We start from the raw sequence: 15,415 nt of genomic DNA on the forward strand, positions 1-15,415 counted from the left end.
CTGTCAAATGCGTCACTGGCTTTGTAGCTAAAGACAAGACATCTCTGTTCTGTTCGGCGCGTGACTGTCCTTTCCAGGAGAAAAGAGTAAAGCCCTCCATTAGCAACAGTAATAAAGATCCTGAGAACAGCTGTAGTGCTGCACATCTGGCAGCATTGGTTAACCGTCTCATTCCCCCGGGAGGGAAGGAAGTATCCATTTATAGAGGGGTAGGGGCAGGGAATGAAGAAACACTGAAGTGATGCCAAGCAAATTGCCTTTCCTGGTAGAAAGACAACACTGCCCCCACTCCCGGTATTGGAACAGGGTCTGTTTTAGGGATATGTAGGGGTGGGAGAGTACTTCCTGCCAAGGATTAAAAAACAGGGGTTGATATATCACGTGTAGCCCTCCAGGGCCTGTGAGTCCTGCTCACTTGCTGATGTGGTTGGAGTTAACGATAGTATCATTTGGGCCTGATCCTTGATTGCCCTGCGCCTGGTGTAAAGTGGGTGCTGAACTGCTGTGTGGATGGGGTGGCATTTTAAACTGACTTGAGACTGGCATCAGTAACCGCACCAGGGGGCAGGGCAGTGGAGCAGGAGGCCCTTTCTCTCCTCCTTCCTGATTTACATTTAACTGTCTACATTTCTGCCTAACTTCCAGAAGTGGGGCTTAAACCGGAGAAGTGCTGAGCAGTCCCCGGGCATCAGAGAATGCTGAGCCGCTGAGCTTTTCTCAGCAAATATTCTACGAGTTGCCCTGTTACCAGCATAACATTTATGTTATGAAATTTAAGTACCAAAATAGTGAGGGGGAAAAATTTTGGCCCCTGGTTTTAATTTTGATTTATAGAACATCATTTATCCAACCATTGCAAAATGCCTTGCAAAAGTTAATTAAGCCTCAAAACATCTGTGTGAGATACTGTAGGCAAGTATCCAACTGGTTACACTTAATAAGAACCATGTAGCCCATGCCCACTTAACGTGGCGCTCTGTCACCCTCTAGCGGTGGCTGGGGCATATATAGAGGTTGAAGAGTTCGCTTGCGGCTAGAATTAGTCGGGAATTTTTCAACAAAATATTTTTTTAATCCGAAAATGCGATTTTATCAGAACCTATCTGTTTGCAGGAAAGGGTGAATGTCACTGAATTTCTCGTTCTGAAAAATTAATTGGAAAAAAAAAGTTTTGACATTGCTGGAACGTCTCGTTTTGACTTTTTTGAGATGCACAAGTACCATTTTTGTTCTGAAACTTAAGTTAATTTAAGGTTTAAAAAGTAAAAAAAAAAAATTAAACAGGTCAAAATTGAAACAAAATGTTTTGAGATTATCAGAACAAAGCGTTCAATAGACTCGATCTAAAAATATTTTTGGATTTTTCAGTTTGTGAAAGTTTTCAAGACTTTAAATTTTTGGTCCCAGTTTGAGAGAGAGAATTTTCAGAGTCTCATGGGAAAGCCATTTCCTGCCCAACACTAGCTTCAGCCTTGGCTAACAGAACTGGGTCCCTTAGCTCAGACAAGGGAGCGTCATGCTTTCGGATCCAAGGGTCCCTTCTTCCATCAATCCATCCAGGGTTGGGGCATTATAAATATAACACCTAGCTTTTATACTGGCTTTTCATCTGTATTTCTCTAATCTATGACATGTCTGCTCAGACAGAGAAGCACTGACTCAAGTTATTAACTTATCAAAACACAATTTATTAGTAATTGGACGGACATTTGCAAAAGCAAAATTCCCAATAAAACCAATTCAGCTGAAAATCACCCACCTTCTTCTAAATACAAGAGCTTTGAAAAAACATCTTGCACCAGCATGTCCTAAAGCGCCACCATTGAGTCCCCTGGAAAGTTGTGTCTGCAGGGCTGATGAGAGCCGGCATGTATCCACGCTTTTCCCTTTGCTTTCACAGACGCTGGCCTATGGGGACATGAACCATGAATGGATTGGGAATGAATGGCTGCCTAGTTTGGGGCTCCCGCAGTATCGCAGCTACTTTATGGAGTGTCTCGTTGATGCTCGGATGCTGGACCACCTGACTAAGAAAGATCTCAGAGTGCACCTAAAGATGGTCGACAGCTTCCATCGGTGAGCTGGTCTTCCTTGGAAGGTGTCAAGAGTATTAAGTCCCTTCCTGAGCAGTAAAGGAGAAGGCCTGTTGCAACCATGCTAGCATATGGGGGCTGTAGGTCTTGTGATTTCAAGGGTTCCTAAGTGGGATTCTCCACAGATTTTAGCCAGACCCAGCTGGTGTGGCTGACCATGGTCAGACACCGGCTTTGGAGGAAGAGTTATTCAGGTTCAAACTGGATGGTCTGGAACAACTTAGAAAGGCTGATGTTCTCCTTCATGAAATTCCCTGTGCAGATCCCCAGTGTAGGTGGTTGTGTGGCACAGAACCATTCAATCCAGGTCAACCACAAGGGGTGGAGCAATTTCTGACCCAGGAGTAGAACATCCCAAAGCACAAAGGTAAAAGGCCCCCCCTGCTCATCTGTCTGTCCCTCCCTTTGTTCACCTTCTGGAACAGTCATGGAAGCAGCTCATCCATTTCTCTGACCTTGCATTGGAGTGAGGGTGGGGGGGGGGGGGTGTAAGAACACTGGGGTCATGGTTGGGGTCATTAGTGTCGGCTGTAGAGTGAACTAGAGTTTGCCATCACTGCTGCAATGGGATCAGCTTGCAGGCCACGTGAGGGGAGATCCTGAAGCCCTGGAGGGTTGAGAGACTTTGTGAGACAGCCAGTTGTCCATAATGGATGATTGCATCCGGTGCCCAAGGGGCCTCGGTGAGGGCTTCTCTTCTGGTGGCTGGTGCATCTTTTGCTCTCCGGGTTACAAGTGAATGTGGTGCCCTCAAATCTGCTCCCTTCTCCCAACCCACAGCCCTTTGCAGAGCCAGGCAATCCCCTCAGGGGATCCACCTCCCCAAAGCCCCTGAGTCATGAGAAGCTAACTTGAATCTGAATCTGCCACCCATGGATCCATCAGCAGATGGCTCCGTCCCGGAGGTGTAGAGTCTAGCACCATGAGGTGTCAAGGCCTCAGCAAGCTGTGGGGAAACAGTAAAACCAAAGCAGGCTCTTGAGTGGAGCTGTGGCAAAGAGCCAGGATTAGACAGGCACAGCTGGTCTCTGCTCCCCAGGAGGGGATCCAGGTTGGGCACAAACCCGAACAGCTTCCTTCCTCTGCTCCCATCTCTTGGTGAAGCACTATTTAAAGGATGGTCACACTTGCGCTGTGAACCCTTGAGGTTAAATGCAGGTCCAGATCCCTGGGCTCAGCCATGTGATGCCTGGCACAGTCTAGGAGGAGGGTTGAAGGGGGCTGATGGTGTGGCCATTGGACAGCAAGCCAGTACCAAGGGGAAGCTCGGAACAGCGCTGAAGCCAGAGTCCCAATGCCAAAAGGACTGACCGCTCGTTGTCCCCTGGGAGCAGCTGCCAGTGTCTGTCCCTAGCAAGTGTGAGGCTGCCATTTCAAGCTGGATGTGCTTGTCTCTCGTTTCTGGAACCCGGCCAGCTGCCAGAGGGCCGTCTCCATATTTCTGTTTGGTTTGTGCTCCTTGGTGTCCCCCCGGAGATTGTTTCTTTGCGCGGGGATCTGCAGGGGGTTTCTCCAGGCACAGAAGAGATTCCTGGATCTTTTGGCTTTACATCCACATGACCCCTCCCTCCCTCTCGTCAGAGCCTTTGCAGAGATCTCAGTGAGGCAGGGAGCCTTTCAGACCTGGGGTTTGGACCGCTCCGATCCCTATGCAGTGCAAACGTATAGATGACTTGCAGCTGCTCTGTAACTCACCAGTCAATGCCGGTCCCTCCTCCTGTTTGGAGCTGCAGAAAATCCTAGCTCCTGGGAGGTGATCTTCCGACTCCTACCCATTCACACTTCTGAGTCCCCCACCCCGTTCCAGCATCCCTCCCTGCCTCACAAAGTCAGACAGAGCGTGACGGCCAGCACATCGCAAAGAATGCAGCCCGTTTCCTTTACAAAGACACCGCTGAAATGAAGCATCTGTTCAGCACAAGGGGGGACTACGTCCCGCTGCAGCTGTTTCTTCGGTCCAGGAGGTCAGTGATTTCACTGAGGGAAGCAGGGGGACTCCCAGCCTGGAATGGCTTCCCAGATCTGTCCCCTCGTCTGTGCAGTGCGCCCTGCTTTGCTTTGCAAGCCACACTCCATTCTGCGTGGATCTGCAGCTGCCAGACCTTCCTGTGGCATTCCTCCCTCTGCCCTTCCCAGGCACGTCACTAGGGGGTCACTACCATGGGCAGAGCTGGTGCCCAGGAAATCAGAGAAGAGCTCCAGGGCCTTGCACCTGGATGTAAGAGGCTGCATTTGGGTCACGAAAGCTTCACTGGGGAACTGCAGCTGGGCTCCCTGGCAGGAGCTTAAACACAAGTGTGTTGGGAGCGGGACGCACAAGGAGCATCCCCACTCCCTTACGTGGAGGTTGTCACAGTGCAGGCCTGGCTCCCTTTGTGCACCGCTGAGGGTGAGGAGGAGGCAAGGCCATGACCTCCCCTCCCTAACACCAGCCTGTTATGGCATGTGGGGGCAGGACAGTGTGCTGCAGCCCTTGACGGTGTGTCACAATGGGCGTGCTCCCCGACACATTGAGGCCCTCTGGGGTGCAGCTCTATGTTGCGCTGACTGAGAGCTGGGTCGTGTCCCCTGCTCCCAGGAATGGAAGTTGGGTGCATGGTGGGTCTTCAGAAAGTCCCACCGCAACTTCCTCTGCAAGGACAGTACAACATCTCTTGATCCTTGCCAGTGACTGAAGTGCAGGTTCCTGGGCCCTGTGCAGCATCAGGACTAATCGCAGAGCTCCCTGGCACTTCCAGAACCCCTGCTCCAGCTAGCAACCAGGAAACCCGAGGCTACCGAATTTCCGGGCAAGAGAGTTCTGACCTGTCAAAGGGCTGTGTCAGTGAGTTTGGATCCATGCCCTCCCATGCAGATAGAACAGGTGGAGGCTGAATGCCCCAGTACAGCTGATAGTGCATATGAATACAGGACTGAATGGCACAGACACATCCCAGCCTAGGGACAGCAAACCCCTAGGCCCAGATCCAAAGTATTTAGGTTCCTAAGTGCCATTAAAATCAATGGCTGTTAGGTGCCTACATACCTTTGAGGATCTGGGCGCTAAAGCTGGCCCTGTTGAGTACCAGGGACTCTGGTACTCGACAGGTGAGCTAGCTGGAAGGATTTCTCTCAGCGCTGATGTCTTTGACCTTCTCCACTATGGTGTTTTTGAGTTGAGAGTTTCCCTCTAGGGAGTGTTGATAATATGGCTCAACCGTTTCTCAGAGCATCCGTCTGCCGAGTTGTGAACCTTGCTGAGAAGCAAATGCCTCCCTCTCTTGTCTTAGTGTATCCTATCCCAAGCATTGAGTGATGTGTTGTGTTTCCCCAGCACCAGCCTACAGTATGGCATCATGTGCCTGAAGAGGTTAAATTATGACCGCAAAGAGCTTCAGAGGAGGCGAGAGGAAAGCCAGCACGAAATCAAAGGTCAGTAACAATTTAAAAGAGCTGCTTGCGTCTCAGGGGAAATGTCAGCAGGAGAGACCCCACCGCCTTCTATTTCTGTTCCTTCATTTTATAATACAAAAGGCAACACTTCCCAACCAATGTCATACAGTCACTAGCCCTTTCCCCTCTAAATATAGAGGAAATTGCAGCTACTCCATGAATATGTGAGAAGCCAGGCAAATTGTGATTTATTAGTAAGTTTTGCTCGCTACAGAATACTTGCTTGGAAGCAAAGTCATTTTTACCGGCTCCTCGGTCCCCTTTGAAGTCCTGATCCTGTTTGTCAGATCACGTTCGTTTGAACCAACACGGGATTCTGACGGCAGACGGGAGATGAATGGCAAGAGCAGAGAAGCCATGAGGATATAAAGAGCCCCCACTAGCAGCTCTATTGCAGTTGGACTCAAATGAAGAATTGGTTGAACTTAACTGGAAAGCCCACTTAATGACAGAATTTGACTTAAAGAATGTCTGCCCCTGCAGTGAATTTAGTTTCCACAGGGAATTGGACAGGTTTCAGAGTAGCAGCCGTGTTAGTCTGTATTCGCAAAAAGAAAAGGAGGACTTGTGGCACCTTAGCAACTAATAAATGTATTTGAGCATAAGCTTTCGTGAGCTACAGCTCACTTCATCGGATGTATTTCTGTGTCAAGTGGGTCGGTATTTTCAACTCTCTTGAACAGAACTGGGAAAATTAAACTATGGAAAATCACCACTAAGAGATCTCAAGTAGGTAATATAAAATGCACCAATTTTCCTGCTTGCATCAGCGGATCTACCCAGGCTTATAGATAGCTATCTTTGCTTGGCAAGGTAAATATACCATTTAAACAAGCAAAAAAAGGATGAAATCCTGACCCTGTTGAAGTCGAGGTTGGGGCGGGGAAGATGCCAGGTTTTCAGCCAGAGAACTTGGCTCTCTGAGTAGCATTGTTTCTAATCTGAATGGGGTTTCCAACTCCTCCCCAAGCATCTGCACCTTTCTGCTTTCACTGCTAAAGACGGTGGGCTGGAATTGTACAGGGAGGTCACAGTACACCATGTGCAGAGAATCATAGAAGATTAGGGTTGGAAGAGACCTCAGGAAGTCACCTAGTCCAACCCCCTGCTCAAAGCAGGACCAACCCCAACTAAATCATCCCAGCCAGGTCTTAAAAACCTCTAAGGCTGGAGATTCCACCACCTCCCAAGGTAACCCATTCCAGTGCTTCACCATGTCACATGGCAATGTCAGAGGGAGAGAAATCTGGTCACTGCAGGCTCTTGGTGATAGCAGATGGTCTCACCGCTGCCTCGTGATGCAAGACCCAAAGACACATACAATGTGTTGATCGTGTCTCTAGCAGAGGTGGATGGGGAGTAGAGAGGGGTAATTAAATGGGCAAGATGCGGAGAGACAGTGTCAGGGCAGCTCCTCCAGGAACTAGGATCTTGTGGGGGGAGATGGAGGGCTGCAAGGAGCCTGTGGTACATGCAATAGGATTGGTTGGCAGAACCTACAGGGTGTGCACCCTCCTAGTATAAGTGTCTATTGCTTAGGTTCTCTCTTTATTTATCCTTCTGTGTCGGGATAACAGCAGTGAAGGTCCCACTCCTCAATTTCCTTTCTGGTTTGAGTTTTTTTGTAAACGTCCGTGAGAATACGATCACAGCACCTGAGCATTTACTGCTGCTGCTGGTCAACAGGCAGGAGGGATAGTGGTCCCAGGGCCAGGCCTAGCCAAACCCCTTCATTTTGTCCGAGAAGACAGGTGATCAGCTTTCTCTGTAGCTCCTGGCAATGTGGCTACTTCAATAAGCCGTGAGGAAATATATATACCGGCAACACACTGTGTTCTGTCATATTGTCACCCTGCCACGAGGATGGGCAAAGTTCAAGACTCAGTAGGGATCAAGAGATACCTGAAAATTGATCTAACTCAAGGTTTGGTGTGTACTGAATGTCTGATCCTGCTGTCTTCCAGATGTTTTGGTCTGGACCAATGATCAGGTCATTCACTGGATCCAGTCCATTGGGCTTAGGGAGTTTGCAAATAACCTCATCGAGAGTGGAGTCCATGGAGCACTCCTAGCTTTGGATGAAAATTTTGACCATAATAGTCTGGCACTTGTACTACAAATACCCACGCAGAATACCCAGGTAAGGAGAACATTTCCACCATGGGCTTGCCAGGAGATTATTGCATATTATCGGTCTGTCTATCTGTCTCCATCCTCTCATCCGCTTAAGTATTTCTAAGGCATCCATCTCCTTGGTATCGAGGTGCTGGTGTGTTCTTCTTGGGGTTTCACAGAACGCGAAGAGAGAGTCATCCAAACGACTCTGCCTTGAAAATGCAATGGTTTTCCTCCTGACTGGACTCTGCCGTTTCCATTGATACTGGAGGGTTTGATATTGTTCGCACCATGTCAAGGATCTGTTTTAGAGTAGCTAGATCCAGCCAGCTAGCTTCAGCTCTGTGTGTCACATGGCAGCCCAGCAGCATTTGGAGGGACCTGTCCTTTCCTCACAGCTGCTGCACTGCTAGTTGAACACTTGGATCTGTTCGAGCGCGTGGCAATCCCGTGTTGGCGTCAGTCATTCCCCAGAGACAGGGTGTTACTGTTACTCATTTGATCTTATTTTCAGGCACGGCAGGTGATGGAGAGAGAATTCAACAATTTGCTTGCGTTGGGCACAGACAGAAGGCTGGACGATGTGAGTACAAAGTACTATCTTGTGACTGAGTCGTGCTGGGGATCTGAAAAGATGTGGGTCCCTTCTGTAGGATGAGAAATAGACAACATGGCAGAGGGTTGGAGGGGAGACAACAGCTAGGTTGCCCTTGTAAGAATTGATTTTTTCACCCCCTATGGGAGAGGACTTCAATGCTCAAACCCCTGCACAGCCTGAACTACCTTGGTTACACTCTGGGGGGGTATGCTGGTTGAGGAAATGGATATACAGAGCCATGGGCATTGATGGCTGCTCACAAGCAGGGGGGAGGATCCATTTCTGCACTAGGAAAACCGGTATATTTTGTAAGGTACGAAGGCTCTGGCATTATTTCTGTAGGCGCAGGTGTCAGTGCCAGCCACACCTTGGCTCTTCTCTTTGTTAAAGAAAACAGGCTCACCAACTAGCAAGTGTACAGGTTGTGGGGTCAGCCCTCTAGGGAAAGAGGGGGAGCAGTAGGACTTGAATAATTTTAGCCTGTACTAGCCAAAGCCCTGCGGAATGGGCTGTTGGGGACAGTCTGGCATTCAGGAATAGACTAGATGGAATCTAATGGGTCTTTTCGACCTTCATTTTCTGTGGGCCAAATCCCAAGAGGCGCAGGGCAGCTCTTAGTGACGATGCTGGCTCTCCTCTGATTTTAGAGCAGAATTAGCTTTAGTGTTATCTTTTACTGGCCATCTAAGGCTGGTAAGAGCCAGGTGGCTGCAGAAGCTGGCTAACAAGGGGCTCAGCTGTAAGTGTGTTTTTTGATGTTCTGTAATTTGAAGAGGTTTCCACGCTGAGTCTGCCCGTTCACTCCCTGATGTGTAAATTTGTACCTATTGTGAGTCACTGTCCCGGCTAGTTCATGTACCATGATCAGTGTATGATTCTGTCAATAAATACAAACCTGTGTTCAAAGAATGTGCAGGGTCTCTTTAAATGCTGCAGGTCTGGTGACGTTCTGGGGCAGCGGCAGTCGCTCTGAAGCTCTCTCTAACATGCAAGACAAAACCTGACACACATTTCTACTGGGGGTGGGAGGGGACCAAGAACTAGTTGGACGTCAGCGACACAATGCTGGGGATTTTGTTTCCATCCTGTGCCCGGCGTCATGCAGCACCAGCCACTCTACAAGCCAGGCTGAGCGTTGTGCTCAGGCACAGGTCGTCAATGTGCTACCAGTGCTGCCTGAATTCTCCGTGCTCGGGATGGGACCATAGGCTGGTGACCGAGTGGGACACTTTCCGAGTTAAGGATTTTGAGTCATCAAGCCTCGTGGCATGTGACTAAATCCCACCAAGTCTGTCAGCCACTCACTGCCTGCTCTGTGTCCCTTTCTATCTGCCGGTAGGCTAGGGTGATGCATCATAACGCTTTGCACGTCCGCCAACGCGTTCAATTTTCAGGACGTAAATTACTGCTCATAACATTTGACAGAGGCAGGCGGGTCACTGTCATTATCACAGGTATGCAGCCCCTGGGTTTCTTTGCACTTTCTTTTTCTGTTCTTGGCACTGAGGGCCAGATTTTCCAAAGATCTCAGCACCCAACATGCCCCCCTCACCCTCCCCCCCTCCCCTTGCTGAACCCTTCTGAAAATCTGACTGCTTATTTAGATGCCTCAGTGGGAGAGAGACTGTCCTAAAAATTTTGGTCTCAGCCTCCTTTGCTTTAATCAGTGATGAAAAAGCAAAGCAGCAGCTTTCAAGCCGTGTCTCAGGTGCAACCCGGAGACATTCAGTATGGACTGGCCTGATCAGCCTATCTGCTGCCTCAGGGCAGGCGAGGATGTAGCTGGATGTGGAGTCTGTTTGAGAAGGTCTCACAGTCTGCAAGAGCTGGCTGGTCCTGTGGGGTTGGCTCTCCTTGCATCTCGCTGCTTCCATCAGGGTGTGTGCCCTGCATTGCAGTGAAGACAATTGAAAGCACAGGTGTTCTTTGCCAGCACAGCTCATCGAGCCAGCATTCGCTGCAGAGATGTTATGGACTCCCGAATGGCAGCGGGGATGGGAACAGGCAATTGCAAATGGGAGGGAGGTGGCTGTGAGACAGTCTCCTCAAAGAGGTGACCTCCACTCCTTACGGAACAGCCTGAAAATGCCGATCTCTTGGTACACACAAACTGACAGATGTTTCTCAGGCTCTTACTGAGGGAGCAACCCTGCCGTGGCCCTTTGGGCAAGCATTGGCACCATCTCCTTGTAGCAAACACTTGTAATTGCAAAAAGAAAAGGAGTACTTGTGGCACCTTAGAGACTAACACATTTATATATTATTGTATATTTATGTATTATATTTATATAAATATAAATTTGTTAGTCTCTAAAGTGCCACAAGTCCTCCTTTTCTTTTTGCGAATACAGACTAACACGGCTGCTACTCTGAAACTTGTAATTGCAGCAGTGCACTTATGTGAATTGGGCATATTCCCCCATGAGAACAATATATGTCCCCACTGGCTTGGAAGGGATCTAGGCGGGTCTGTCCTTCCCACCAGCAGGGTGGTGGAGTTACAAGGTTCCTAATAAATTACAGAAAGTGCCTGCTTGTTCCCAAGAAACAACTGGAATATATGGGGTATCCTGCTAGGGATGGGTCAGCTGGAAGTCTTCCTTCACAAAAAGTGAGCCATGCCAGGGCCGTGGCAGGAAGGATATGGCACAGCAAGGACTAGGTGGCAGACTTGAGATATGATAGCCATAGCAGTTTTGTAATAGCCCCAGCACCTCCACCGCAGGTACCCTCAGTGATTATCATCATTTATTATTTGTATTATGGTAGCACCTAGGAGCCCCAGCCATGGAGCAGAATCCCATTGTGCTAGGCACTGTACAGACGCCCAGCAAAAAGATAGCCCCTGCCCCACAGAGCTGACAATCGAAGCAAGTCACAGCCACTGCACCTGTTTGACAGATAACTTCCAAGGTGACCAGGCTTAGCGGCTGCCCAGGGACAATGGGAAATATTCTATGTATTCACGTGGATTGATAGGGAATAAAAAAAGCAGCCATCCCACCACTCCGGGAAGATTTCTGGAGGCACAGGTGGCCGTCGGGTGCTTAACTCTCAAAGTCAAGGGGAGGTGGGTGTCTAAATGCAATCTGTGCTTTTGAAAATCAGCGCTTAGGTGACCAGGATGTAACTTAAAACCCAAACATGAAAAACCCACGCCATTATAAGCGAACAGCCGCCATTCCAGCCAGCGACCAGGCACGCCGAGAGCTGGGACAAGCCTCTCTCTCCCGCAACTTGCCATCGTATGGACAAGCCCTCCATTTCACATGCTCAGGAAAAGGCTCGAGCTTAGGCCTGGCACGCTCCGTCCCTGAAGCCGAGATTACAGTTAGCGTCAAGGCATGCAGGCCGGGATGGGAGCCCACACTCAGGGGACTTGGTCCCTTCAGGGAACTTGCCTGGCCAGCCCTGCCCTAGAAATGAGCATGGGCCTGTCTGGGCTTTGGGCCTCCACTACCCTGACAGACCAGAGGTGGGTCTGATTGAAGACAGTCAGGTCCCATATCCTACCTCATTAAGCTGGGGAGGACAAGCCTTACCCGTATGCCAGGAAGCCCTCAAACAGTTTCTGTGATGTCAGGGGCCTGAGCAGCCCCTCTAGAACCGGGTTCCTCAGCTTTCCCCACACAGCATCCTAAAGCCACTACTTTTCCCTCATGCCATCCCCTTTCCCAGAGCCCTTTGCATCCATATCCCAGAGCCCTTTATACAAAAAACGGATAATAAATGCAGGTCCCTCACTGCCAAGGCCAGTCTCTTTACAGAGTAGCTACAGTATGAAGTCATTGCTCGGCTTTGGACAAGCCTTTAGTGCGCCAGCGACCGCCAATGGGAGAGTGAATCAAAAGCGTGGAAGGGACCAATGTGACATAAACAAGTCAACAGGTGGTTCCGATAATTAAATTAGAGCCAGCCAGAAAATTACTTTTTTTTTCCCCAGTGGAAAATTTCAGTTTTTCAGTGAAAATTTGAATACCAAAATATTTGGATTTGGAAATGCTGTGGTGCCCCATGGGAGTTGTAGCTTGGGTGCCTCATGCATCCATTCTCCTGTAAAGGCTTGGCTTGTACTACATCTGTCATGGTGCACCACGGTGTTTTCTCATAGCAAGAAGTGGTGCATCATGGGAGCCCCATCTGTGATGCGTCATGGGAGAGACAGTCTGCTAGGGAGCCTGGCCCATAGAGCAGAATGGAGACATGTGGCAACTCCACTGCAATTCCCATGAGGCATTGCGGCACCAGAGCCAAATAAAAATATTTCCGTTTTCAGAGGAATTGTTTCCATTTTGAGGTGTTAAGTTTTTCAACTAAAATTCAGATGTTTCCACGGAGAGCAGACACTTGTTGCAAAAACAACAATCAATCGGTTTTTCATCAAAAAATAGTTTTGACGTCAAATTTTTGACCAGGCCTACGTCTGTGCTAGTTCAAGCTAATTAACTCTTAGTGGCAATCCCAATGCAGGATGGACAAACCTCCTAGGGCAATGAAACCTGAGAGAAAAGAAGCCCTGGTATCTGGGTAGGTTCTTTGGAAAGAAAGGGCCTTGTTGGCGTGGATGCCAGCTGCGTAGACCTTTGCCCTTGCACGTTCTTTGTGCCCAGTGCCGCATGAGAGCGTATGAATTCTGTGACACCCATCACTGTACAAGCACATCTGTACTCCCTGATGGAGGGAGATACATGAGTGGGGATGTGAGGGAATGATCACTGGGAGATAAACCGCTGACTTCTAGACCTGGTTCAGTTGTCTCTCTCTTGTCCGTGCGGTAGCTACCTGGGAAAGTCAAACCCTCATGAGCTATAGCATTAGGGCGTGTCTACATGAGGAAATTGGCTGGCTAGAAGAGGTATTCTGGAATTGCGCCACATGTGGATTCTCTGTTTTGGAATAAAAGGGATTTTATTCCAAGATAATTACTCCACTATGGAAGTACATTAAACTGAATTAAGGGCTTGCCTACGTGGAAAATTAATTTTTAAAGTGGATTAGTTAAATCACACTAACCCCTATGTGGATGCTCTCATTCAGAATTAAAGTGACCTTAATTCTCTTTCATTTAATTCAGTTCCAAAGCCACTTTAATTCTTAATGAGAATGTCCACAGAGAGGTTTAATTCCATTAACTAATGTACTTTTAAAAGTTAATTAGGATTCACTTTCCTGAGTTTCCCTGTTTGTGTAGTCAAGCCCTGAAGCCACTTTTATTCTGCATGGGAGTGTCCACATGGGCTTGATCATGTTTAAATTCACGTGTTTAATGAATCTGGAATAATTTTCCTTGTAGACAAACCCTTTATTGTCCAGGAGTCATGGCTGGGCCGGGTTGGTGTCACACGCCACCATGTGGCAGTTTGTGGCCCTTTCGTTCCGCGTGGCTGAGCCCACGGGGATGGTAGTTCAGCTGCCCCGTGAGGGGGCCATTCATTTTGGGCTAGTGACAGGGAAGGGCCAGCCGGCCGGAGAACCTCCCAGGGGGCTGTGAATGGAGGATGCGGGGGAAGTGGGTGCCACTGACGGAATGGCAGTGGCGGTACCTGAGCTGCATGGATGAGCCCTCCCCGTCATCTCGTCCGTCCCCCCTACAGTGCAGCAGGGGTGTCTGAGTCCATCTCTGGTGCTGCAGGCAGTGTGTGATCCTCCCCACCCACGCACACACTGTGCCGCTGGCGTGTGTCGGCGCCCCTCACACACACACCCCGCCCCGACTGGTGTGAGAGCCCGCTGTGCCCGGAGCTGCGCGTCTGGCTGTGAAAGGCGTAACCTGGCATTCCCTTGCAGGGTGAGGACAAGGCCTTCCGGCGAACCCCGTCCTGGAGAAAGCGCTTTCGCCCTCGAGACGTTCACAGCATCGACATGCTCAGCGGCTCGGCCGAGACGCTCCCCGCCGGATTCCGAGCCACCGCCTTGGTGCCCTTGCCGCCCCCCTCAGCCCCGCTGAAGAAAATGCCACCAGAAGGTAGGACATGGGCCCTCCAGCCCCAGCTCCCTAGGGGCTTCTTTGCAAAGCAGACGCCTCTCAAACCAGCATCTGCTGTCCTGGGCGAGCAGTTAGCATCACGCTGTGACAGTGCCTGGTGAGCCAGAAGTCATTGCCCCAGTGAGTCTCCAGGGTAAAAGCTGGCCTCCACAATGGAAATCCAGCCCAAGGGAGTCTGAGAGGGGAGCTAGTCATAGTTGGGCTAAACTTGGAGACTAGCCTGAGATACAGAGAGAATAAATCCTTCAGATCCATGAGAAGTAAGAGGCCCTGGAGCCACATCCGGGGGGAAGGGGGCAATCAAGGAGGATGAGGAGATTGCAGAGAAGCAAAATGATGATTGCACATTTGCACCCACCATGGAGGGTGCTGGGGGGACACCTTCTAGGCAGTGAATGGGAGGCCGTGCAGTCTCTTCCCTGAGCATCTTCATGAAAGGGCAACAAGGAGGTGAAACACCAAGTTCCCTAGCTGTCTGTCTATCACAGGTCTGTCACCATAACATCAAAACATAAGTCACCAGGGCCAGACATCCCCAGGAAGCCTGGCCGAGCCACAGAGCTACGATCAAAGCTCTGACGTATCCGTTAGCCCAGCTGCTGTCCGAGGGAGACAGAGGGGGACAGTGCGGTACCTCTCTGTAACCCATTTTCTGTTCACTCCACGTTGCTGCTATTACTAGTTCAGCGTTGACATCCCTGCTGCTGATGCTCAGGTCCCGGATGGCATCAAGGGCTATTTGCCATAGGACAGTAGCAGTTTCCACAGCATCAGCAGCATTTCATTGATTCATAGACATGAATGGACCATTCATGAAAGGACAATTCTGATCATCCACTCTGACTTCCCGCATCACACAGGCCAGAGAGCTTCTCCCAGGGATTTCAGCATCCAGCCCGTCTATTTCTGGTGACAGAACTGGGAGAAATGGCACCCAAGCCCCAGTGCCCATCCTAACTCTGTTCTCTCCTTTGGATTGAAGCTGTGGTCAGCCGGAAGCTTAGAGCAGACGAGCAATGATCCATTCTCCCTTGGTTACTCTTTGGGGATGGCTAGACTGCAATCATGGGGTGCCACTGCAGCTCCGGTGGACCTACCTACGCAAGCATTGACCTAGCTAGCTCCAGTACCAGAAGCAGCAAAACCATGGCAGTGCGCACTTCGGTGGGGACCGTCCCAGCCTGGCTGGCG

At 49.8% G+C, this 15,415-nt stretch overlaps 1 protein-coding gene across 3 annotated transcripts in view; it reads left to right on the forward strand.

The window, feature by feature from the left end:
* The window catches only part of PPFIA4 (PTPRF interacting protein alpha 4), a 173,351-nt gene that overhangs the window by 151,356 nt on the left and 6,580 nt on the right, over positions 1-15,415 (forward strand). For all 3 annotated transcript variants that reach the window (XM_038380190.1, XM_038380192.1, XM_043500427.1), the window contains 5 exons: positions 1,901-2,076; positions 5,407-5,504; positions 7,490-7,665; positions 8,155-8,223; positions 14,026-14,203. In XM_038380190.1, the coding sequence (XP_038236118.1) occupies positions 1,901-2,076; positions 5,407-5,504; positions 7,490-7,665; positions 8,155-8,223; positions 14,026-14,203 (697 nt within the window). The remainder of the gene's footprint in view (positions 1-1,900; positions 2,077-5,406; positions 5,505-7,489; positions 7,666-8,154; positions 8,224-14,025; positions 14,204-15,415) is intronic.

Source organism: Dermochelys coriacea, chromosome 21 (assembly GCF_009764565.3).
Source record: "Dermochelys coriacea isolate rDerCor1 chromosome 21, rDerCor1.pri.v4, whole genome shotgun sequence".
Classification (NCBI taxonomy): Eukaryota; Metazoa; Chordata; order Testudines; family Dermochelyidae; genus Dermochelys; species Dermochelys coriacea.